The sequence below is a fragment of the Dromiciops gliroides genome, chromosome X (genome assembly GCF_019393635.1).
Source record: "Dromiciops gliroides isolate mDroGli1 chromosome X, mDroGli1.pri, whole genome shotgun sequence".
Lineage (NCBI taxonomy): Eukaryota > Metazoa > Chordata > Mammalia > Microbiotheria > Microbiotheriidae > Dromiciops > Dromiciops gliroides.
In genome coordinates, this window is record NC_057867.1 from 78,721,942 (window position 1) to 78,747,364 (window position 25,423).

The 25,423-nt window shown below is 43.4% G+C and overlaps 1 protein-coding gene across 1 annotated transcript in view; it reads right to left on the reverse strand.

Annotated features, from left to right (window-relative positions):
- Window positions 1-5,286: 5,286 nt before the first annotated feature.
- Window positions 5,287-25,423, reverse strand: part of FAAH2 (fatty acid amide hydrolase 2) — a 28,977-nt gene continuing 8,840 nt past the window's right edge. Inside the window, exons 6-12 of the mRNA XM_043974549.1 lie at window positions 21,063-21,182; window positions 19,702-19,837; window positions 15,144-15,261; window positions 11,283-11,402; window positions 10,637-10,748; window positions 8,272-8,466; window positions 5,287-7,156 (exon numbers count right to left, since the gene is read on the reverse strand). Of these exons, the coding sequence (XP_043830484.1) occupies window positions 6,981-7,156; window positions 8,272-8,466; window positions 10,637-10,748; window positions 11,283-11,402; window positions 15,144-15,261; window positions 19,702-19,837; window positions 21,063-21,182 (977 nt within the window). The 3' untranslated portion in view covers window positions 5,287-6,980. The remainder of the gene's footprint in view (window positions 7,157-8,271; window positions 8,467-10,636; window positions 10,749-11,282; window positions 11,403-15,143; window positions 15,262-19,701; window positions 19,838-21,062; window positions 21,183-25,423) is intronic.

A 25,423-nucleotide genomic window follows, 5' to 3' on the forward strand; every position in this document is an offset into this window, starting at 1 on the left:
CCTTTTCAGCTCTAAAAGTACGATCCTACTATTTCTTGTATTGTTTTAGTTTCTAATACTTCATTTATATCCGTTCTCTGAAACATCTGAAATCTATTCTCCAAAAATCTAGGGTGCACATTAAACTATATCCTGCTGTCTCTATCACCAATTCTAAGATGGAATGGAGAATTGTTCTTACTGATGAGGGTTTTTTATGTCACTGTAGTTGAACAAATAGTACTTTTAAAGGCAGAAAAGGAACAAAAAAATCAGCATAACTGTACATGGGAAAGGTCTGAAAATACTTGGGGACCTCCCAGCTCTATAAAGGAGATGAGGTAGGAGTGTCTCCCCCTACCTTTTCTTTTGTGGTTCTGCTTTCCTTGGAGTCATCAGAGATATTGCTCTTTTAGCTGGGCTTCTTTCATTTTCCATCAATTCATGTAGCTCTTTCCTGGCTTCTCTTCCATTACATTCAGGTACAACTTGTTTAGCCGGTCCCTACACAACAGCAAATAACCTATCACAAAAAGTATTACTGAAAATATTTTGGTGTACATGGGGACTTTCTCCTTATCAAGGGCTTCCTTAGAAGAATAAGCCTAATCAAAGAATTTCTGGGTCAAAGAGGATGGGCATTTTAGTCACTTTATTTCTCTAATTCCAAATTCCTTTCCAGAAAGGTTGTACTGCTTCCAAGTTCTACCAGCAATGCACCAAGATGCCCATCTTCTCACAGTCCCTTCCAGCATCTGCCTAGTCTCATCTTTGTTGTGTTTGCTAAGTTGCAGAGTGTGAGGTAAAATGTGGTTTTGATTTACATTTCATTATTATTAGCAATAGAAGTATTTTTCATGTGGTTGTTAATATTTTGCAATTCTTTTCAGTAGTTTGTTCATATTCTTTGACCATTCATGTCTTTTTTAAAGGTTTTAGATTCTATGGTCACTGAAGGCCTTGTCAGATTTTGTGTTGGACTTGCTTTGTGAATTCACACAGATCCCTTTAAATACCTAATTTTCAGGTTCCCTAAAGAAGCTGTCTGCCAAGAGCATCCAATCAATGTGACTCCTGTAAGAGGGCACTTAGCTGAAGGGAACTTTTCCATAATGACTGAAATGCTCCACAAATTTCTGAGCTTCCTGAATCTTACCTGTGCTCTTGGAACCCCAGGCCAGAAATCTATCCCCAAGGTGACTGGATCCTCAGAACACAGGGAGATCCTTCATTTCCACTGCAGGCACTCCACTCACTCCTGCTGCAGCCACCCTTGGACAAAGGAAGAAGGCATGAAAGGAGTCATTGAAGATGCACCAAGAACATTCACGTGTGGCAATGTGTCAATGGATTTGGATTTTAAGGCTACCACCTGGTCTCTCAATCAGGCCTTCTGCATTTGCTTAATGACAGTTACTACGTGAATCTGCCACCATGAAACATGAGGGTGTTATGGGTGTAAGGAAGTATCTACAAGTGCCTATTTGGGCAGGATTCCCCTTCTTTTCTTGCCCTGTCCTGGCAAGTGTAAAGGGGAGAAAACCAGCTGCTGATCATGCCAGTGCTGGGTATGTTGGGCCACTGTTGTCCTGCCAGCCAGGGGCACAGGCAGCTTTGCTCCTGAGGCATCGGGCAGGGGTTCAATGTGCCTCCTAGACGGCAGCAGACCTTGCCCCCTGGCGATGGGCCTCAGCTGCTGCCCCTCCCTCCCTGCCTCCCTCTCAGAGGCTTCTCGTGCCCACTCCCCTGGCTCAAGGTTCTTTCCCTCAGCTTCCCCCCAACCTTGGCCCGTTTCTTTTTCGCCACAGGCTCCCTTTGACTGCCCTGCCCTGGATGGCTTCCCAACTCCTTCCCCTCGCCCTCCACTGGCCCCCCTTGCCCCTCCTCCTCCTCCTCCTCTTCCTCCTCTTCCTCCTCCTCGGTCCGGCCTCCTCTCCATGGGTTGCTTGCTGGCTCCTCACGCTGCCCTGTTGCTGCTGCCACGGGGCTCCCGGAGGCACAGGGCCGCCCCTTCCTTCAGCCTCTATCTCCCTCATGGGCCACGCTAGGGCTCGGCCGCGGCTCCCAAAGTGGCCACACCTGTCCCCCCAAATGCTGCTGCCGCCCTGACTGAGAGAACTTGGCCGCCTCAGCCCAGCCCAACCCTACCCCTGCTGTGATTCGGCTGCAGGAGAGATCCCAAACCAGCTCGCAGCCTCCATGCGTGCTCCGCCCAGGGCACCTCACCAGCCCAGGGCCCAGCTCTTCCTCCTCACCCTGCCTGCCCCCTGGCATCCTCTAAATCAATCTCAACTGACAGTCTGCCTTGGCACAGCAAAGAGAAACCTAGGGCCCTTTGACCTCCACAAGACTTGGTCACTCGGGACCCCAGAGGGCAGTCCTGCTCCTGGGGCAGCAGAAGCCTTTGGGCCCTAAGGAGGGAAGCCCCTGCGAGAGACAGAGCCCCAAATGGGACTCAGAGCCCAGGACACTGAGAAGCCATTTTCAGGCTATAGAACTATGCATGCCCTTTGATCCAGCAATACCACGGCTAGGTTTTTATCCCCAAGACATCCCCCAAAAGAGAAAAAGACCTATTTGAACAAAAATATTTCTAGCAGCTCTTTTTGTGGTGGCTAAGAATTGGAAATCAAAGGGATGCCCATCAATTGGGGAATGGTCAAACAAGCTGTGGTATATGATGGTGATGGAATATTATTGTGCTACAAGAAATGACAAGCAGGATCATTTCAGAAAGGCCTGGAAAGACTTGTAAGAACTGATGTATAGTGAAGTGAGCAGAACCAGGAGAATGTTGTACACAGTGACAGCCATATTGTTTGATGAAGAGCTGTGAATGACTTGACTATTCTCAGCAATGCAATGATCCAAGACAATCCCAAAGGACTAATGCTGAAACATACTGTCCACCTCCAAAGAAAGAACTGATATTGATGGTACACAGACTGAAGCAGGCTATTTTTCACTTTCATTTATTCTTTTATTCAAGTTTTCTTATACAAAAAGACTAATATGCTAATGTTTTACATAATCATACATGTATAACCCACCCACATCTGATTGCTTACCACCTCAGGGAGGGGGACAGGAAGGAGGGATAAAATTTGGAACTCAAAACTTTAAATAAAAATGTTTATCATTTTTAAAAAAGCAATTAGCTTCTTTGCCTGCCAAGTCAACTCAGTAATCATTTATTAAGTACCTACTGTGTGCCAGGCATTGTATCAGAACTCTGCTGATTCATACTGAAATGGCTGCCCACCAAAATTCGTACATTTTTTTCTCAGGCAAATTGCTATCTAGTCCTCCCTTCACATTTTGTGTTTGTGGGATTGATTTTTTTATCTGATATGTAATATTCTATTTATCATTATTAAATTTATTTTTACTAGAAAAAAGTACTATCCTAGGCTACACTATCATCTGCCCCAGGTACCAAAAAGTCTAGTTAAGACTTTCCCTCTTAAATCTGCTAAAACCCTGCCTCGAGGGTTGCAATAAGGAAAAAAAAGGTGTGGGGTTTTTTTGTTGGTTTTTTTTTTTGGGGGGGGGGGAATGGGGGTTAAGTGACTTGCCCAGAGTCACACAGCTAGTAAGTGTTAAGTGTCTGAGGCCAGATTTAAACTCAGGTCCTCCTGAATCCAGGGCCGGTGCTTTATCCACTGCGCCACCTAGCTGCTCCCCGAAAAAAAAAGTTTTTAAGTGAAAGTCACGGAAGTTTTTAAAATAAAAGCCAAGTGATTCAGAACAAGTGAAGATTAAGTTGTGTGGCATTTCTATGACAACAGTGAAGAGGAAGAAGAAAAAGAATTGCCCAAACTTTGATTTTTAGATATACTCCATGCTTCCAGAGTAGCAATGTAGCTATTACTAGTGAGTGTCCTTTGTTTTTCAATTCTGTCAATTAGGACCTTAGAGTTAGAAACTCACATTTTAGCTGAGAGAGTTGCAATTAAATGTCTGCACTGAACGTGACCTTGCTGCAGGCAAGAAGCCACAAAAGCTACATGGAGAAAAGATTTAAGTATTTCCTAGGGTACAAGCAACCGTGATGAGGCAAACCTGAGAGAAACTAGAAAAAGGTTGGGTGGGCAACATGGGAACAAGATGAGAAGACAAGTCTGGACCCAGGAAGCACATGGAATTAAAATGTGAAATACACAAAAACTTCCTAAGCTGTGCAATCTTTTTCATTTCTTTGTATGGGAAAATGTTCATATTTGTTGGCATTTCTCAAGTTTGTGATAACAGAAAGGAAATCTGTTTTTTTTAAAGGGGGAAATGCATTGACTTCAACCCCCTTCAGATGGGGTGTGAGGTAGCCCTGCAGGGCAAAGCTATGGGGATAGGTATGACAAGAAAGCAGAAGGCCACATGTCCAGGTTCTAGCTTGGCCTTGCCTTCTGGGACACAGGTTTTTTGTTTTGTTTTGTTTTTTTAGTGAGGCAGTTGGGGGTTAAGTGACTTGCCCAGGGTCACACAGCTAATAAGTGTCAAGTGTCCAAGGCCGGATTTGAACTTAGGTCCTCCTGAATCCAGGGCCAGTGCTCTATCCACTGTGCCGCCTAGCTGCCCCCTGGGACACAGGCTTTTAAGCTAGAAGGAAGAGAAGAGGCCATGTAGTCCAATCCCCATATCTTATAAATGGGAAAACCAAGGCATAGGTGACTTGTCCAATGTTACCTTAGTTTTCCCATTTCTAAGACAAAGGAATGGCAACAGATGAGCTCTGAAGCCTCTTTTGCATGCTGAACTGGGGAGCCCTGAAAAGTCTGGAAAGGACTACTTTAGGCCAGGAAGTTTTCATGGGCTTTAATCACCAGCAGGATCCAACAATGGACTTTCCAGAGCTCAAGCAAACCAGCACCCAGGGCTCATTCAGTTCTTTTTTTTTTTTTTAGTGAGGCAATTGGGGTTAAATGACTTGCCCAGGGTCATACAGCTAGTAAGTATCAAGTGTCTGAGGCTGGATTTGAACTCAGGTCCTCCTGAATCCAGGGCCGGTGCTCTATCCACTGCACCACCTAGCTGCCCCTCATTCAGTTCTAAAAGAATCTTGCCACAGAACAGCTTTCTAGCTGCAACAGGACTTATATTATCTTTCTGCAGAAAAGCCAAGACCTTAGTCCATGGACCAACATCAAAACAGGATCTACAGGGGCAGCTAGGTGGTGCAGTGGATAGAACACTGGTCCTGGAGTAAGGAGGACCTGGGTTCAAATGCGACCTCAGACACTTGACACACTTACTAGGTGTGTGACCCTGGGCAAGTCACTTAACCCCAATTGCCTCACAAAAAAAACAAAAAAAACAAAAAACCAGGATCTACACATATCCCTAGAGAGACAGAATTACTGTGCAATTTGGAGTCTCGAGGTGTGGTAATGAGGAAGGAGGTGAGGAGCACATTAACTCCCTTGCCCCATCCAGACTCCAACCAGCATAATAAAACTTAGACCACATTCCTAGATCGAAATGGAAACTTGGTTGTTGTCAGGAAAAGAACTCATTGACTCAATGTCTTGGAGAAGGGAGGCACATCAAAATGAAGTTGATTGCCACCCAATATGTCGTATATAACATCTTGGGATACACAAGGTAAGGTTTTGCCTCCGAGTCCCAGAGAGCAGGTTAGGGAGATGCTAAAGGGGTAATGGGCAAGGTTTGTCAGACTAGCTTCCAGGTGTCCAGGAGTGGGAAGAATACTATAGGGAAGGCTCCTGCAGAGTGCTTGGCACACAGTAGGTGCTTAATAAATGCTTGCTGGCTAACCATCTCTGCAGGGCATTGCTTACCTGCATCTCTCTGTTTCTTATCACACCTGTCAAGCCAGAGAATGGAGCAGTCAGTAACTCTTGCCTCCTCTCCTCTGCACAAAGAGCTGTTCTTAACGACCTTCCTCCTCTTTCCTCACACTGGACCTGAAGTACAAATCCTGTGTTCATTGGCCTTGAAGGCTTACTAAGTCTTCATTTTCTCTCTGTTCTTTTCTCTCCTACCTTCTCTCCATCTTTTAAATACCATACTTGGGCTTGATGAGCTATACAACGGTGGGGTCTTGTGTCTAATGAAGAATCCCCCACTGGGAAGGAGGAGGGTACTGATTTATGATAGACTACTAACTTCTTTACAGAAGTGTGCATGTGAATGTTACGGGTTAGTTCTGGAAATGATTTTCAATAGATCTGGCCATTTGGACTGTGCCAGGAGTTTCTCTTGGAAGGTGCTCTGCTTGCTAATCCTTGTGAACTGCCCCTCTCCTTTGAAGAGCCATTTCTTTTTACTGAGATCTACTGGCTAAATGTGAAAGATGCAAAGGAAGGGAAGTTCAAATGAACCCCAGTCCCTTTGAATTGCATTCACTCCCATGCTGGCAATAGGCTTCTTCCAGCCAGTACAACTATGGCCTGGCCAAAAGAGGTGGGGAAGTGACTTTCCCAGGAAAAAACCAGTGAGAGTCCCCGCCTCCAACTGCTGAACAGATTTCCTAACAGCCTTAGAATGACAGGATCATAGATGCTACACTGAGGCTAAATGTTCCCAGGTGCTTCAATCATTCTTGTATGACATACTTTCTACTTCCTTGCATCCCACACTTAGGCTCATTTGCATCTTGCCTAAAATGTGGTGCCAAGATGGAACAAAGCGCTCCAGACAGCTTAACGAGGACAGAGTCCAAAAGGAATACAATGTCTCCCCAAGTCCTGTGACTCAGGGTGACCTAAGATTGTTTGCACTTTGTGGGCTCTTGTGGTCACGTGGAGATTACAGTCTAATAAGGCCTCCAACTCTTCTTCACATGATTTGTTGTCTAGTCATGTTTTCCCCATTGTCTTCTGTCGTTGTCCAGATGTTGGACTTTATCCATCGTTAAATTTCATTCGTCTGTTAGATTCGATCTCTAAAAGCTTATCAAGAGCTTTTTTGAATTGAATGTTAGTTATCCATCTTAGCTCTTTGTCACCCACAAATTGGATAAATTGAATTGTGGGAAGGTCATTCTAGGACTTTCCAGGACAGACCCAGCCACCAAAACTCTTCTCCAGGTACTGAGCCACAGCCAGAGTCAGGTGATCATTGAAGGGGCCAGCTACCACCTGGATACCCAGAGGGAGTCCCTTGCTGTTCAGGCCAAGTGGGCATTGGGTCACAGGCAAGCCCAGGGCATTGAAGATGCCTAAAGGGAACAGAAGAATAACATTCTGACAATCACACTTGTTTTTGAAGATTCATTCATTCCACTTTCTTCACAGAAAACTGTAGCTATTTCTTTCACTTTCTCTAAGTTCTGGAGAATGCCAGCACAGAAGGAAAGGTCATAATTATCTCATTTTGGCACTACTGGCTGTGTCACTTTTTCCCCAACGCACACATGAATGGTACAGAAAAGACTGCTGTGTGATAAGGACAACTACGCGAATGGAAAGACCAACAAAAAGAAACCATGCATGACATAAGAAAAGTGAGGAGATGAGATAGGGGACCATGGGTGCTATTGGGCAGGGGCAGGGTGCCACCTTTTGTGACAAGGAAAGGTTTGCTAGTAAGAGGAGTGGAGAGGGCTATACTCAGAAACAAATGGGTATCAATCCATTGGGAACCTTGTGGTCAGTGCATATTAATACCTACTGAGAATGACGAGAGGACCTTAATGTGGCCACTCCAGCAAATTAGTGCACGGGAGGGCAAAAAGTGGGGAAATCTTGATCGTTTTCTGGGAACTTACTACATTAAGAAGGCAGGAATGTTGCCAAAAGAAAGCAGAGCATAAATTACAAGAAAGTCATCAGTGCTCATGCCAATTGTGTGGTTTTCTAAAAACACAGAACTTGAGAGTAGGAAAGGACTTGGGCAGTCATCTAGTTTGACCCATACATGAGAGAAATGCCTCCGATAACATCCATGGAGCACTTGTGCGGCCTCTGTCTCAAGACCTCCAAGGAGGAGGAGCCCACCACTTCTCAAGGCAGTTGAAAGTTGCCACATTAGGACAGTTTGTCCTGACATCTGGTTTAAATCTATCTCTTTGCTGCTTTCATCCCTCTTTCCTGGTTCTGTCCTTGTGAGCTATCAGAACAAGTCAGATCCCCCTTCCACCACAAGCACAACATCCCTACTGAATTGAGTCTCAAGGCTACCCATGCCCATGGCCTTTAAGGACTTCACAAATGGAATGGTTATGGAAAGAGGCACCCAACAGGTAAGCTGGCAGACCCTGGCTTTGGAATAGGCCCCAAAGATGTCCCATGAATGATAGCTCTGAGGGTGAGCTGTGGACAAGCTGGAACCCACCTGTATAAGCAAAGTTGAATGGCCTTGTCAGAGGGAAGTGGTGCTTGGGAGCCACTTGAGGATGGGAGGGGTATAAGAAGACCCCATCGTTTCCCAGCATGCCTACAAGCTCTGACCAAAGGGTTTGCCTCAGTTCTTCAAACTTGGCATAGGTTTGAGGATCATGTTTGAGAACTGACTCCAGCAGACCCAGACCTATGGATAACAATAAAAATCGACATGAAATTAGAAAGAGCACTCATGTTTCATACCCCATGATTGGGAGAGTATTCCCACATATGGTCTCTGTTCCTCATACTTTACCTCAGAGGAATTATCCAGGCCTTCCAAAGACACTCAGTACCTAAGGAAGGAGAGCTTTCTCTCTTTCCTTGGTCTTTAGTAACCTTTCTTGCTATATCCATGGCACAACCCAGGAGGTCATTCATCTCTCATCACCAGGTGGACAGAGTCAAGATGCTCTGCCACCAAAAGTGGCACAGGTTGGTTAAACTGCTGCCTCTCCCTAGCAGCTGAAGAGCCCTGTGGTAGCTGAGCAGCAGTTCCCTACTCCAATTATAAGCTACATTTTCATGCCAGAATCCTCTGGGACACCGTGTATCTAGCATCCAAGGCTTGCCTACAGACTAATTTACTGTAGTCACTAAAGAAAACAACAGAAAGAAACTTAGCTACTCCCCCTGCCCTCCAAAAAGGAAACTGAGGCCCTCCCAGTAACGAGGATAGTGCCAGTGGTGGTGGGGAAGAAATGTATTTGTTCAATATTTGGGAAGGAAGAACTGCCCAGACTTGCTGATTAACTGGATGTGAGGAAATGAGGGAGTGTAGAGAACTCAGAGGGCCAGAGGCCTTTTCTGAAGTTCCCATCCCTGGTGTTATGCCAAACCTTTGGGCTAATGAGGAACAATCAAAATGTTCTGATAATCAAGGACAGGGAGTAAGGAAGACAATAACAAAATTGTTAGGAGGAAAAGCTCTCGTGGGCCTTAAGGTATAAACAAAAAGCCAGGTGGTCTCACTATCCTGTAACCGTTCCTGGGAATATGCTGTAACTGTCACGTATAACTTGATGGATGGTTTTGTTATTCAAAAATGTTCTCATGAGCTCATGCTCTGTTTTACTATAAGAGGATTGCTAGGCAGGGGAATAAAGGAGTTTGCTGCATTTTAGAGAAAAACCCTGCCTACTGTCATTCGTCTCGCCTTCTGCCCCATCTCGTTCCCCAGATCAGAAGCACTAGCTGCTTCAAGGGAGGAAGAGGAGGCAAATATGAAGCCATGGTTTCAATAATGGGTGACTGAGGAGCAGCTAGGTAGCGCAATGGATAGAGCACCGGCCCTGGAGTCAGGAGTACCTGAGTTCAAATCCGGCCTCAGACACTTACTAGCTGTGTGACCCTGGGCAAGTCACTTAACCCCAATTGCCTCACTAAAAAAAAAAAAAAATAAAATAATAATAATAATAATAATAATAAAGGGTGACTGAGTGATACTTCAGTGTGTGATTTATTTTTCATATTGCTATCTTAAGTGGTTTAGCATTAGCAACAGAACTCAGATGCTTGAAAACCCTATTCCAAGAACTAGAAAATGTGGCCTACCAATCGGTAAGAGTTCCACTGGCTGGAAGAACATCAAGTTTATGGCTAAACAAAAGTCTGGCCAATCATTGCCACTACACAGTATTAGAGGGGATGAGCAAAACAATTCTCCAGGTTCATTACATCACAAGGGCTTCCATTAGAAATACCATAGGCTGGGGGCAGCTAGGTGGCACCGTAGATAGAGTACTGGTCCTGTATTCAGGAGGACCTGAGTTCAAATCCCACTTCAGACACTTGACACTTTCTAGCTGCGTGACCTTGGGCAAGTCACTTAACCCCAATTGCCTCACCAAAAAAAAAAAAAAAAGAAAAGAAATACAATAGGCTGAGGGGCAGCTAGGTGGTGCAGCAGATAAAGCACTGGCCCTGGATTCAGGAGGACCTGAGTTCAAATCCATCCTCAGACACTTGACACTAGCTGTGTGACCCTGGGCAAGTCACTTAAACCTCACTGCCCTGCAAAAAAAAAAAAAAAAAGAAATACAATAGGCTAAACCCACTTTGTTTCTTCTAGGTCAGTCCTTACCACCCTAGCTATTTCCTCATGAAACTAGTTTACGAGTTATAAGACTTAGGCAATACTCCCCAGATTGAGAGCTGCCCTTCTGATGGGTTAGCTATACTCATAATTCACAGATGGCCTTATCCATAGAGGGAACTATCCTGTGCAAAATGAAGTTTTCAGGGATTTCAGGATTCAAAATTTGCTCAGGTTTCTTGCATGTTGCCTTTTCCCTATGAGAGAAGATGGCTAGATATACCAATAGAAGGGATGGTGTGTGTTGACATCCCAAGGACCCACTTCATCAGTTCCCAGAGGGGCCACACAGGCTTTCCATGATCTCCTAGCAGCTCCTGGAACTTCACCGCTTCCTGGAATTTGTCAAACAAAACACACAGAGTTGAACACTTGTTTGAATGATGTTTCCTGGCAGATAGATTGGGGAAATCTCCTGAGCTACTCGTCCCAGGGCTATTAATCAAAAGAGAGATATGATTGAAGAACTTAACTGCCCCCACCATCCCTTTTTCCTGAGAAGTGACCAGGCCCTCCTTCTTGTCTATAGGAGAAAAGTAATACCAATACGTATGGCTTCCTTTACCCAGCTTCCTCCAGACCTGCAGCCAGCAGGTATCCAGGAGAGAACCATACAACAACATTTGCTGCCTTTTCATGTTACTATAAAGTCTGCCAAGAGACAGAAAAACAGAATTGGAGAGAGAAAAAAATGATGATCAAGAAAGAAACAGGCTTTCTCCAAAGTTCTTGTCACTATAAACATGAATTGCAGGATTAAAAATCAGCATTTCTGTCACCCACTGCATGAAATAGGTTGTATTCTCAGCCACAGAAAACCCACAATCCTTGAAGCATATCGTGATACCACAATCCCATTGACGCTGTACCGTGCCATCATAGTTCTTGGCTGACATCATGCTGACCCAGATCTGGTAAGAGTATTTCATTTGGCTAAATTTTACATGCTGAACTGAAGCACCTAGCATAGTCTCCAGATGTTTCACCACCTAAGAGCAAAGAGAAATAAAATTGAAAAAATCATCAACTGAAAAAAGTGATCAAAGTATCCTACAGAGCACAAGCAAGGACTCCAAGGAGATGAGTCCATTTTGATCCTTTAGCCTGCTAGAGGGAACCAATAACTCTTTGTTGTTGTTTTTTTGCTGGGCAATGAGGGTTAAGTGACTTGCCCAGGGTCACACAACTAGTAAGTGTCAAGTGTCTGAGGCCGGATTTGAACTCAGGTCCTCCTGAATCCAGGGCCGGTGCTTTATGCACTGCACCACCTAGTTGCCCCTAATAACTCTCTTTGGATGATGAATGGCTAACAACATTTTGGCTGTAAGCTAAAGAGACAATGATAGAAGTACTGCCAGGTTAAGAATGTTGAGGCAGACCTGGCTATACCCAGGTGCCCTTTTTTTAGTACTTCCATAGCCCAAAGTCATCCATAGTCACATAGTCACAGACCCCTGCTGGGCCATGCCCAGAGTTGAGCATTGTTTGGTTGAGCATTGTTTGGGAAGAAGTTTCAGATCACAATGAAACCCAGTCTGAGAGAAAACTCCAAGTAAGGTATTTATCTTTTAGTTATTATTTTACAGCAGAACACACAAAAAATTTCATAGAAAACCATGAATCTCCATTTCATACATGTTGCTTTCAAAACCATGCCATTGATCTATTCTTCCTTCTGAAATTCTTTCACTTCTCTTCTGTGCATTTTAGGTTGGGGTTGTTTTTTGGGGTCTTCTGTGCATTTTAAAGAATATTTTATTTTTTCTAATTACATATAAAAATTAACATTCAGTTAAAAATTTTTTGAGTTCTGAATTCTCTCCTTTCCTCCCATTCCTCCCCCCTCATTGAGAAGGCAAGCAATTTGATATAAGTTGAACATTGGCAGTTTTGCAAAACATATTTCCATATTAGCCATATTATGAAAGAAAACAGACCAAAAACCCCAAGAAAAATAAAGTAAAAGGTTATATGCCTACATTCAAACTCCATCAGTTCTTTTTCTAGAAGTGGAGTGCATTTTTCATCCTAAGTCTTTCAGAAATGTCTTGGATCATTATTGCTGAGAAGAGCTAAGTAATTCACAGTTGATCATTACTGTTCCCCTGGTTCTGCTCACTTTGCTTTGCTTCATGTAAGTCTTTCCAGGTTTTTCTGAACTCATCTTGCTTATTATTTCAGAAACAATCCAAAACAGTAGAATATTTGATAAACTCAATAACATAAGACAAGAACAACTAGGAAAACTGAAAATCAGTTTGGCAGAAACTGATTAAATCATCTTACACCATATAGTACCAACGACTCAAAATGGATACACAACCTAAACAGAAGAACTCCCACCATTAAAAAATAAATTAACCTAAAATGAGATCTGGTACTTCTTACTAGAGCTAGGAGGAGAATTCCCAGCCAAATAAAGGAAAGAAGAGATGGCAAGAGATATAATAGACAATCCTGATTACATAAAAAAATTTTAATTTTAATTTTAATTTTTTTAGTGAGGCAATTGGGGTTAAGTGACTTGCCCAGGGTCACACAGCTAGTAAGTGTTATATGTCTGAGGCCGGATTTGAACTCAGGTCCTCCTGACTCCAGGGTCGGTGCTCTATCCACTGTGCCACCTAGCTGCCTCAATTACATAAAATTAAAAATCTTTTGCACAGATAAAATGAAGAGAGGATGAGAAGAGGCACAGTAATGCAAAAAAATAAAAATTCATAAAATATTAGAAATGAAAGTTTGATATCCAAACTATATAGGGGCAAGTAGGTGGTATAATGGATAGATTGCCAGACCTGAAGTCAGGAAGATTCATTTCCTGAGTTCAAGTCTGGCCTCAGACATTTATTAGCTGTGTAACCCTGGGCAAGTCATTTAATCCTGTTTGCCTCAGTTCCTCATCTATGAAACAAGCTGAAGAAGGAAATGGCAAATCACTCTATTATTTCTTCCAAGAAAACCCCAAAAGGGGTCATGGAGAGTCAGACACGACTGAAAACAACATACACACTATGCAGGGAACTGACACAAATATATAACATCAAGTCATTCCCCAAAGGATAAGTGGTCAAAGAATATGAATTGCTTTCATAATAAAATTTACAACCACAGAAAACATGCTACAAATGCAAATAAAATCAGTCTGAAGTTTCACATCACTCTATACAAACTGGCAAGGATTTTTTTTGTTGTTTTGGTTTTGGGGAGTTTTTTTGCGAGGCAATTGGGGTTAAGTGACTTGCCCAGGGTCACACAGCTAGTAAGTGTCAAGGGTCTGAGGCCGGCTTTGAACCCAGGTTCTCAATCCACTAGGCCACCTAGCTGCCCCCTGGCAAGGATTTTTAAAAAGGATATTGGAAGGGCTATGGAAGACAAGCACAATGAGACACTTTGAATGAAGCTATGAATTGAGTGATCTAATTATTTTGGATTTCAGTTTGGAATTATTAAAGAAAAATGACTAAACTGACCATACCTTTTATCATGGCAATCACAGTAGTAGACATATAACCCAAAGAAAGAAAGAAAGGTTGAATATGTACCAACATACGAATAGCAGCCTTTTAAATTATAGCAAAGGACTAGGTCCAAATTGGATAAACACACACACTCACTCATACCATATACATATACATACATATATACACATATGTACACACACAAATATATTCACATACACAGTCGCACAATACATACACATATATACACACACATACACAAATATATTTGTATATATCTGTATAGATACACATATACAGACACACATGTGTGTGTGTGTGTGTGTCTATGTATACATGTCTGCCAGTTTTCGCAGAAGGTTTTCCTGAATAGCGAGTTCTTGCCCCCAAAGCTGGAATCTTTGGGTTTCTCAAACACTCATTTACATACCTAATTGTGTACCTCATGAATTCCATTGATCAACCACTCTATTTCTTAGCCAGTGCCAAATTGTTTAGACAATTATGGCTTTGGAGCAGTTCGAGATTAGGCATTGCTAGGCTCCCTTCCCTCCAAATCTTTTTTCACTGATTCCCGTGGGAGTCTTGACCTTGGTTATATATATTTTTCTAGCTCTATAGAGTAATCCTTTGGCAGTTTGATGGGTACAGCACTGAATAAGTAAAATAATTTAGGTGGGTAGTATTGTCATTTTTATTATCTTGCTCGGTCTATCCACGAGCAATTAATATTTCTCCAATTATTTAGAAATGCCTATATTCGGGCAGCTAGGTGGCGCAGTGGATAGAGCACTGACCCTGGATTCAGGAGCAACTGAGTTCAAATCTGACCTCAGACACTTAACACTTACTAGCTGTGTGACCCTGGGCAAGTCACTTAACCCCAATTGCCTCACCCAAAAAAAAAAGAAAAGAAAAGAAAAGAAATGCCTATATTCATGTCTATTTGTGACTAAGCATAAAGGTAAGAGGCATCAAGAAACCATTTCAAAAATAAAATGAGGAGTTATGCTAGATGATCTCTCAGGTCCTTTTGAGCTCTAAATCTATGAACCCATGCCTTCTCTCCACCATATACATATACATACACACATACACTAACTTGAGTTGAAGCTAGGAGTATGAGTCTGGTAGGACTTGCTGTAATCACAAGAAATGGCATCTAAACAGTTCAACTTGGCTTTGTCTAATACTACCCACATGTCTACCATTAGTATTTTGACTAGCAGTATGTCACTTCTTAGGTGATGACTATCATAAAGAACTTACTTTCTTCTGGGCCTGAAGCAGTTCTACATCCACAGGGGACACTAGAAATGAGCCCCCATCATGTTCCATCCAGTAGAATTTTATTTTTTGGACTGGAATCTTTTTATCCAGCTTTAACCTGAAGGTAAGGAAAAGAACAGGTATAATAAGAAAATATTTATCTCTGTCTTTTCCCACTACCTAAACTACTGAGCTATGAAATACTTTTCCCAAGATTGTCAGAATCTTCAGACTTCAGATATGGTGAGCTCTTCCAAAACAAAAGTACCCATTATGTAAGCATGATCAAGAAAAAAAGAGAGCAAAGCATGGATTTCAGGTTAGGGCAGCACCTTCAGCCAGAGAGGCAAGAGAAGACAGGGGCAGTCAATATCTGTTTGCAGACAGATGACAAACTCAGGAATATGAATAAGTTCCTATCTGCCCCTACAAATTAGATCATGAAGAGACCTTGGGTACAAGAATAGAATTAAAAATGGGTTGGGTCTAATTTGTAATAATTTTAAGTGAATGACTACCTTACAGGAGCAAGCAATGATGAAGGCTGGGCACACCTCAAGCATTTGGCTGCCAACTAAGCTTGACATCTCCTTCTCCATGCCTGCCCCCGGCAACCCGCCATCAGAAGCCACATCCCTATTATCGTGCTCTGGTGACATCCCCTTCCTTGTCTACTTTCACAGCCATGCCTCTTGCTCAGGCCCCCTTCACCTGTCCCCTAGACTAGTGCTTGAGCTTCCTAACCACTTTTATTGCCTGTAGTCTCTCCTCACTCCAGGACTTCCTCTACAGAGCCCATCCGATCACATCATTTGTCAATGAAGGTTGGAAATGTTGCTGTTACCAAACAGACAAATTCTAGTTTTTGTTTGTGGTTTTTTTTAAAAAAGATGATATTTTTCATACAAAGATAAAGACTAGAAAAGCACACTAAATCTCTTGGTTATTCCACTTGGCCTAAAATCACTTGGTATTGGACAGCTGGGACTTTTTTCTTGCTCCCTGATGCAGCATCCATGAACTAGAGACAGGGTGGGGTGAGGATTAGATGAACTCTTTATGCTGAAATGGCATATCTTACTGGAGTGATGGCTTCAAAATGTGGGACAGCAGAAGTGACAATACAACAAATTTTGGAAGATCAAGCACATTTTTCACCAATTCTTTTATCTATTGCTTTTCTATATTGTTTGCCTTCTCTAATTTAGGAGCAGATACTTATATAGGATCACAGGATCCAAGTTCTAGAGCTGACAGAGACCGAACTCTCAGGGCATCTAGTCCAGTTCCCTCATTTTACAGATGGAGGTTAAATGGCCCACCCAAAGTTATACATGTAATAAGATTTGAACCGAGGTCCTCTGACTTTAGATGGGGTGTTCTTTCCATTTTGGTTTAAGGTTTACTAAATGGAGAAGGAAATGGCAAAGCACTCTGGTATTTTGCCAAGATAACCCACGGACAACACTGGTGTGCTATCATCCACTGGGTCACAAAGGGTCGGACATGACTAAATAACTGAACAATAAAACACATCTATACATGATCTCATTGGAGCCTTATAACAATTACCCTGGGAGGTAGGTACCACAGGTATTATCCCTATTTTGCAGAGGAAGAAACTGAGGCTTAGAGAGGCTCACCTCTACATAACTAATATGTTCATGCAAAAGGGAAGTATATGTGTTCCACACCATTAGGAAGTCAGGGCCTGTGGAGGTCAATCCACTTCCCCCTCAGTGGGCTCCTCTGTTCTTCTAGGGCTGTCTTGCCTCTGAACAAAGGATCCAGTTCTATCCAACTCTCTGTGACCTCATTGGGGGTTTTCTTGATAGAGATCCTGGAGGGGTTTGCCATTTCCTTTTCCAGCTCATTTGACAGATGAGGAAACTGAGGCAAACAGGGGGAAGTGACTTGCCCAGGGCCACATAGTCAGTGTCTGCAGCCAGATTTTAATTCAAGAAGATGAGTCTTCTTGACTTCTGGCCCAGCACTCTACTATACAATTTAAACTGTGTGTGGGGGTGCCCCACTGGAAGAAGAGCATTGTGCAGCTGGCAAGTGTCTAGAGGAGGAGGAAGAGGAACAGGATGAAGAAGGTCCATGAGCCTGGGGACATTCAGCCTGGAGAAGAGAAGCGTCAAAGAAGCCAGAAGAGTTGTCTCCGAGCCATGTGGAAGAGAACAAAACCTTGTTCTACTTGGTCCCAGGGTGCAGAACCATAGGCTGTGAGTACAAGTGAGAGAGGGAGAATTAAGTGAAAACCCTCTAGCCAGGAGAACTACAGCTGCCACAAGATGGAGCAGGGTTCCCTTTATGGGAGATCTTCAAGCAATGGCTGGAGGACCATTTGTCAAGGATATTACATAAGGAATTCTTGTTGAGGTCCAGGTACGATTAGTGACTCCTCCTGAGCTCCTTTCCAACTCTGAGTCTGTGGAGTATGTAGAAGAAATATTACTACCACCTCCACCACTACTACTAGTGAGAGCAGATATTTAAATCAAGTTTTATGGGTTACAGAGCACTTTAGGGACATTATTTCTTCTTTTTTTTGTTTGTTTTGTTTTTGTTTTGTGGGGCCATGGGGGTTAAGTGACTTGCCCAGGGTCACACAGCTAGTAAGTGTCAAGTGTCTGAGGCCGGATTTGAACTCAGGTACTCCTGAATCCAGGGCCGGTGCTTTATCTACTGCACCACCTAGCTGCCCTCACGTTATTTCTTCTAATCCTCAAAACCCTACAGAACAGATATAGCACACTGTAGTTGGAAAGAGCACCACATTGGGAATCAAATGAATTGGGATCCTTTTAAGCTCTCTCTCTAATCTCTAATCTCTCTAATCCATGTCAAGAATTGGAAGGGAGAATGCATGGTCAGTCACGTTTGGGCAAGAGTCAACAGAGTGAAAACCAAAGTTGTCTTGCCATCAGTCTACCAGAGCAGAAAGAGGAATTAGGTGAGGAGTTAGGGAAACAAATTATAAATTGGGCATAGAAGTAGGGGTGTGCTAGTAAATGTTTAACAACCAGCTCTCCAAAAAAGAAAAAAGTACCCAAGATACACTTTTAAGTTTAATCTCCATTATTAACTTTCTCCATCACTTTGTTAAGTCTAGACCAAGCACAACAAAAGTCCTTCCCTTTTCTCCCCTTCCCTGCCCCCCAACTAAGAGCGAGGAGGATCCACTAACACACATTAGATACACGGCTAAAAAGATCTCAGCGCACTAGAATGATGGGCCAAATGAAATACAATGAACTTAAAAGGAGTAAATGGAAAGTCTTGCCATTTTTTTCCACTCTACCAGTATTGGAGGAGAAAGGGGTGGCTAGACAACAATTTGTTCAGGTGAGGCAGGGTGTGGCATATAAGAGTTGACAGAACTCTGGACTTGGAATCTACAGTACGTTCAAATCACCCATTAGACAACTGTGTGATAGCAGGCAAGTCACTTAACTTCCCAACAAGTGGAGCTGTTTCAAGGTGGGATAGGAAGCCTCAGGAAGTAGTGAGATGTCAAGAGCTATAGAAAAGTGGAATGAGTTCCCTCCTTTATTGGAGATCTTGAGGCAGTAACCACCTACCACATATGTCACGGTGTGAGATTCCTTTAGAGTGTGGGTGGGAATAAATGGTTGCTTCCATTGAGGTCCCTAAGGTTGGGCAGATGAACTTTAAGATCCCATAATTTGAATCAGTAAAGCTTGAAAGTATGTGTCAAGTACTTCTCTAGGTGTACTTTGAACTGTCTTCTCTAGTGGGGATTCAACTGGGCTCCCTGACCCAACTCCATTCTGGGGCACTAAGCGGAATTGCTTCCTCTCTTCAAGGAAGCGTAGGGATCAAACATGGGGTCTGATTCCCTCTAGTCAGGGGAAACTTTTTCTGCCTTTCCTTGATTTCTATTTTCTTCCCTCCATCTATTCTCTTTGCTAATCTGCATACAATAGCATGTCAGTGATTTAACAGTCCCATGGGGACCAGAGAGCCTTCAAGCAAATGGTTCCTTTAGACTTGCCTTCAGATACAGTTTGAAGTAAGAGAACCACAGGATGGAAAACCAATCAGGAAACGAATCAGAGCGAATCGCTTCCCTGCTTTTTATACGGTACCTTCTTCAGCGAGCTCCAAAAAAATCAACATTTACACATAGTGGCTTCTTACTACTTATAACATTTCTCTGTTAGAGGCTAAGAATCAGCACCTCTATTTTACGGATATGAGAACTGCGTCAAAAGCATTCAGAGGTAGTGTGACTTAAGGGCTGAAATGCTGAGCCTGGAGGAGAGACCTGATTTCCAATACCACTGATAACAATTACTAGCTAAGTAACCATGGACAGGTCTCAACACCTCTAGGAGCCTCAGTTTCCTCTCTTGGAAAATGGAGATAATAATACCTATAACACCAACCTCTTGGGGTAGCTCCAGGAAGTGAATGCCAGGTTGCATCTAAAGCACTCCAGAACCCTTAGAGCACCACGAGAATGGCTGGCACTATTATTATAAAGGAAATGGAAATGGTAGCAAATAACTATGGCATAGGATCAAGGTACTTATGGATGCCAGGTCCTGCCATGACTCTCAGCATGGGTTCCAGATCCTCGGCATAGCGACACATGGGGCCTGTGCACTGGAACTTCTCCTGGGCTCCCACGGCCACGGGAAACTGGCCTTCATTGGAGACCACTCCTGAAAGCACAGACACATGTCTGTTAGCATGTTAGCATGGAAAAGCCTTTCCTTCCTAGCCCAATGGTCCAAATGCTTCTGATTTCCAGCTGGGTCCACACAAGTTTCTCCACATAGGACTAAAGGCCTCACTGGAGCCACTCTGGCCTACCACAGCTGTATCAGAAGTGACACCAAAGGGAGAAGGATGATTTTAGTGTTACTTTGGTTAGAGAAGTAAAGGAGAGATATGGTCCTTTTAGGAGGAAGAGAAAAACAATGAGATGTACTTCAACTTCTTCCCAGCCAGGTATTCCATTATGACGTAAAACTCGTTCATTTGCGAGCCACTAGCTTTAATCTCCTGGTAGAAAGGAAGTAGCACTCAGAAAACACATGATTTCTAGAACGTTCCCCTGAGTCAGGTGGTGAGGGGGAAATTATCGGCAAATAATACCATTGGCTTTAGATGAACTGGGAGGGCCCCCATCCCTCTGTCCAGAGTCCAAAAATGGAACCTAGAAACATCTGGGTCACTCCCTTCTGCAGGTGGATTTACATTTACATTTCCTTGTCACAGATGCTTTGCGTTGTGGACAGAACTAGCCTCTCTTTGTTGGGGGGAGGGGTCTGTCTCAGTGTTCAAATCTTTGCCTGTTTCAGGATTTCAAGGGTCTGTAATCCTACTGCCATGGCCACCTCACCCTCGAGTGACGTAGATTGCAAACTGCCACACCTCAAGAGGCCGTCCCTTCCCAGAAGGATGGTCACCAGGAGAAGACAATTTCCCCCCATATAGTCACGTCTGTCCTACCCCTCCTCTCTGGTGCTACCACTTAAGCCTATGTATAAGCAAAGCAGTCAATTTATCTTCCCATGTTTCTGGTGTTATTCTTTTGCATTCTTTCCCATGCTAAATACCTCAAATCTCTCTTACTTTTCTTCATGGATTCCACTTTTTATCCTATTTTCTGTACCTTCCACTTGTATTGCTCAATTCTGAGAGATTGAAACTGTGCTCTTTCACTGTGAGGTGCTTACCGTGCATATATACTCATTACTGAGGAGACAGACTAATTTATAGTATCCACGATTACCATGGCACTTGAGCTTCTATTTCCCAAACCCTATGTGTATTTCTGAGTTATGGAAAATATCAGCCCTGTGTAATAGAGTATAATCTTCCCAATGACCAGGATCTCTTCCCCCATGCCCCTTGCTGCTCCCAGCCCCAGAGGAACTTTACCTGATGTGGGCTTATGTCCAAAGATGCCGTTGAAAAAAGCTGGCATCCGGATGCTGCCACCAATATCTGAGCCCACACCGATTACTGAGCAGGCAGCAGCTAAAGCACAGCCTTCACCTCCTGAGAACACAAGAAAGGAGCCTTCAGGCAAACAAATAAGCCTACTGGACCCCAGTGGCAGCAAAACAAGAGCCACTGCTGCTAAAGACCGGCAAGTCACCCCCTATGGTGCCAAACTGTCTCCAAATTGTTAGGATTTTCGGTAACAACCTAGAACATGAGCAGGAAGCAGAGGATCAGAGGGAGATCTCTTGTGGTAAATACATGGAGATCTATCCCTGGAAACACCTATGTCGAAAAGGTTGGGCAGGATCCTAGTGGGAGCAACCTCTCTGTTTGTTGGCCATGAACTTGCCTTGTCACAGTTTGCACATTTTACATGCCATGGGAGAGGAACACACCTTCCCCTCCGCTCCCTCCACCCAAAAATAATTATTTGCATTCATGCCTTAACGGCCTCTATGGGACTTTTGAAAAATGAATTTTGAATGAGATCTTTCTTTGACATCACCAACATTTCCCCTTGGATGTCTCACCGTAATCCTCCCAGAAAACAAATATTTCAAAGAGAGAGGGGGAGAGGGAGGCAAGAAAAACAGAGAAGGGAAGAGAAGAAACTGAGTGTTATATAATTATGTGATTGTTGTTTGTCCTTTGTTTTCAGAAAGGACCAGTGACATCATGAGGTGATGCCTTCACTTGTGCGTGCATTCGATTTCAGTGAGGCAGAGTTGCACAAAGTCATCAGCTCCACTCTCTCTTCCAGAGTCACTAAGCTCCAGTGGCCTGGGATAAAATGGATGATCTCCATGTCTGATCAAGCTCTAAGCGCTCCACAGCATCAGGTGTCTTCATGGCCACCCGTTCTGCGTGGGGTAGACATCCCTCTAACTCACCAATGGCCATCAGTTGCCCTGAACCTGGTTTAGCCTGTCTGCTGAGAGGGTTTTACCAGGGTGTGGTCACTGCACATGCTACAGCTTCTTGGAGCCATGGGCAAGAGTAGCATGTAATTATAGAGAGAGAGAGTGTGTAATTATAGTGACCAAGGGGCAGCTAGGTGGTGCAGTGGATAGAGCACCAGCCCTGGAGTCAGGAGGACCTGAGTTCAAATCCGGCCTCAGACACTTGACACTTACTAGCTGTGTGACCCTGGGCAAGTCACTTAACCCCAACTGCCTCACCAAAAAAAAAAATTATAGTGGCCAAGCTTGGTACTAAAGAAGAAATGAGAAAATAACCCTTCCTTCTGCATTGAGGAGCTGGGGACTGTAGGTGTGAACTTAGTGTATCCTGCCAGACTGTGGATGGTCTGGTGACAGCTGGCTTTGTCTTCTTTCTTTTTTGACCTTTGTTACAAGCGATGACTCACTGGGTAGAAGAGGGGGAAGGGATGTGCTGAGAAATGAAGAAATGATATGGACTTTGCTCAAGACAGCAGCATTGAGTTGAAGCAAAAAATCAAAGCTCTCTCACAACTACTCCAACAGGATTAAAAAGTGAGCCAGCCCTCAGACTAAGAAATGATTGAGAAATCAGAGGAGAAACTACAATAAGTACTTTGCTGTTGCTCAGTGGTTTTTCAGTCATCTCTGACTCTTCAGGGACCCCATTTGGGGTTTTCTTGGCAAAGATAATGAAATAGTTTGTCATTTCCTTTTCCAGCTCATTTGACAGATGAGGAAACTGAGGCAGACAGGGTGAAGTGACTTGCCCAGGGTCACACTGCTAGTAAGTATATGAGGCTGGATTTGAACTCATAAAAATGAGTCTTCTTAATTCCAGGCCTGGCACTCTATCCATTCTAAGACCTAGCTGCCTCACAGTAAGTACTTAGGTCCCTATAAAAAGACAGCCAAAAGCCTCTGGGCAAATGGGAATGGGCACAGGCCCAGCCAGGGAAGCCTGCAGCCTATGGCAATGTTGTCTTGACCCCAAACCAGGGGTGAGGACCAGAATGGCAGCGATCAAGGCCCAGATGCCACCTGACTATTCTGGTGGTGTGGCATGCTGGCTACTGCTTCTCCTGAGGTCTTAGTACTTGTTACTCAGAATCGAGATAATATAGATCAGTGCCAAGGGCAGACTCATCATTTCTTCTGAAGTTCACAGAGCCTGGCCATAACAGAAAGCTCCAAGTGAGGAAGTAAGTCTGGAAAAATGAATAAACATGACAAAAGACCGAATATTCAGAAGAGAATAGCTCAAGGTCATCTAGAAGCAAAGGCTCAAGCCTTAAGCACCTTGCCTTGCCATGTGCCAGGGCCACACATGAAAACAGTTCATGCTCTCAAAGAGCTCACAGTTGAACGAGAGAGACAACAAAATCAAAATAGGATAAATTCAAGATAAAATATTAGAGGGCGGTACTAAGACTAAGTAGGACTGGGAAAGGCTTTTTCGTAGAATGTGGGACTTGAGCTGAAACTTGAGAGAAGCCAGAAAAGCTAGTGAAAATGTACTAAGTCGGAGGCAGCTAGGTGGTGCAGTGGATAGAGCACTGGCCCTGGATTCAGGAGGACCTGAGTTCAAATCCAGCCTCAGACACAACACTTACTAGCTGTGTGACCCTGGGCAAGTCACTTAACCCTCATTGCCCTAAAAAAAAAAAAGAAAGAAAGAAAATGTACTAAGTCAGAAAATACAGGGTCTTATGGGAGGGACAGCAAGGAGACCAGTGTCACTGGATTGCTGAGTATATGGAAGGAAATAAGGTATAAGACTGAAAAGACAGTAGCGCCATTGTGAAGAGCTTTCAAAACCAGAGGATTTTGTATTTGCTTATTGGGTAGGGGGAGACACGATCAGACCTGAGCTTTAGGAAGATCCCTTTGGTGGTTGAATAGAGGATAGATTGGAGTGGGGAGAGACCTGAGGCAGGGAGACCTGCCAGCAGGTTGTTGTAATGATCAAGGTGTAAGATGATGAGGTAACGACAGGCTGGAGTAGTGTCAGAAGAGAAAGGATTGGAGAGATGTTACTAAGGTAGAAACTAAGATAGACTAGGCAACTGGTTGGATATGGGAGTGGGGTTAGAGTCACCTAGGTAACTGGGAGGACAGTGGCACCCTTGATAGCAATAGGGAAGTTAGGAAGCAGGAAGGGTTTGTGAGAAGAGATAATGAATTCAGGTTAGGATATGTTGAACTTAAGATGTCTAATAGGCAGTTGAGATGTGAGAATGGAGGTGAGGAGAGAGGTTAGGATTGGACAAATAGATCTGAGACTCATCTGCATCGAGAAGAGAATTGAATCCATGGTTGCTGATGAAATCACCAAGAAGTATAAAGGGAGAAGAGGAGAGGTTTCAGGATAGAGCTTAGGGGAAGCCCATAGTTAGCAGGTATGACCTAGATAAAGATCCAGCCCAGGACATTGGGGAGAATTCATACAGATAAAAGAACCAGAAAAAAAGTGTCACAAAAACCAAGAGGAAAAAGGCGTATAAAGGAGAAGAGAGTGACTGACTGAAAGGTGGCTGAGAGGTTAGGATGGAAGAGGATTGAAAAGAGGCCATTAGCTTTGGCACCTGGCAAAGATGATGAATTAGATAAGCGAAACCAATATAAGAAAATAACAACACTTCACAAATTAATTTGCTTATTCAGTGCCATATCAATCAAACTATCAAAGGATTCTTTTATAAAGCAAGAAAAAAATAATAAAATTCATCTGGAAGAAGAAAAGGTCAAAATTATCAAGGGAAGCAGTGAGTAGGGGGAAATGAGAAGGAAGGAAGCCTAAGCATAACAGATCTCAGACTATACTACAAAGCTGGAATCATCAAAACAATTTGGTACTGGATAAGAAATAGAGAGGCTGATCAGTGGAACAGATGAGGTACCCAGTGTACAGAAGCAAATTAGCACAGATAAATCCAAAGATCCCAGCTAATGGGATGAGAACTCAGTATTTAACAAAAACTGCTGGGAAAACTGGAAAGAAGTCTGGCAGAAATGAGACATAGCCCAATATGTCACACAGTATACCAACATAAGCTCAAACTGGATACATGATTAAACATAAAGGTTGATCTCATAAGCAAATTAGGGGAGCATGGAAGAGATTACTTGTTAGATCTATGGCCAAGGGAAGAGTTCATGATGAAGCAAGAGATATAGAGGTTCAGAGGAAGTAAAATAGATAACTCTGATGACATAAAATTTTAAATGTTTTTTGCAAATAAAATTAATGCAGCTAAAATCCAAAGAGAAACAGGAAATTGGGGAAGATCTTTGCAGCAAATTTCTCTGATAAAGGTCTCATTTCTAAGTTATATAGGGGAACTGAGCCAAATCTAC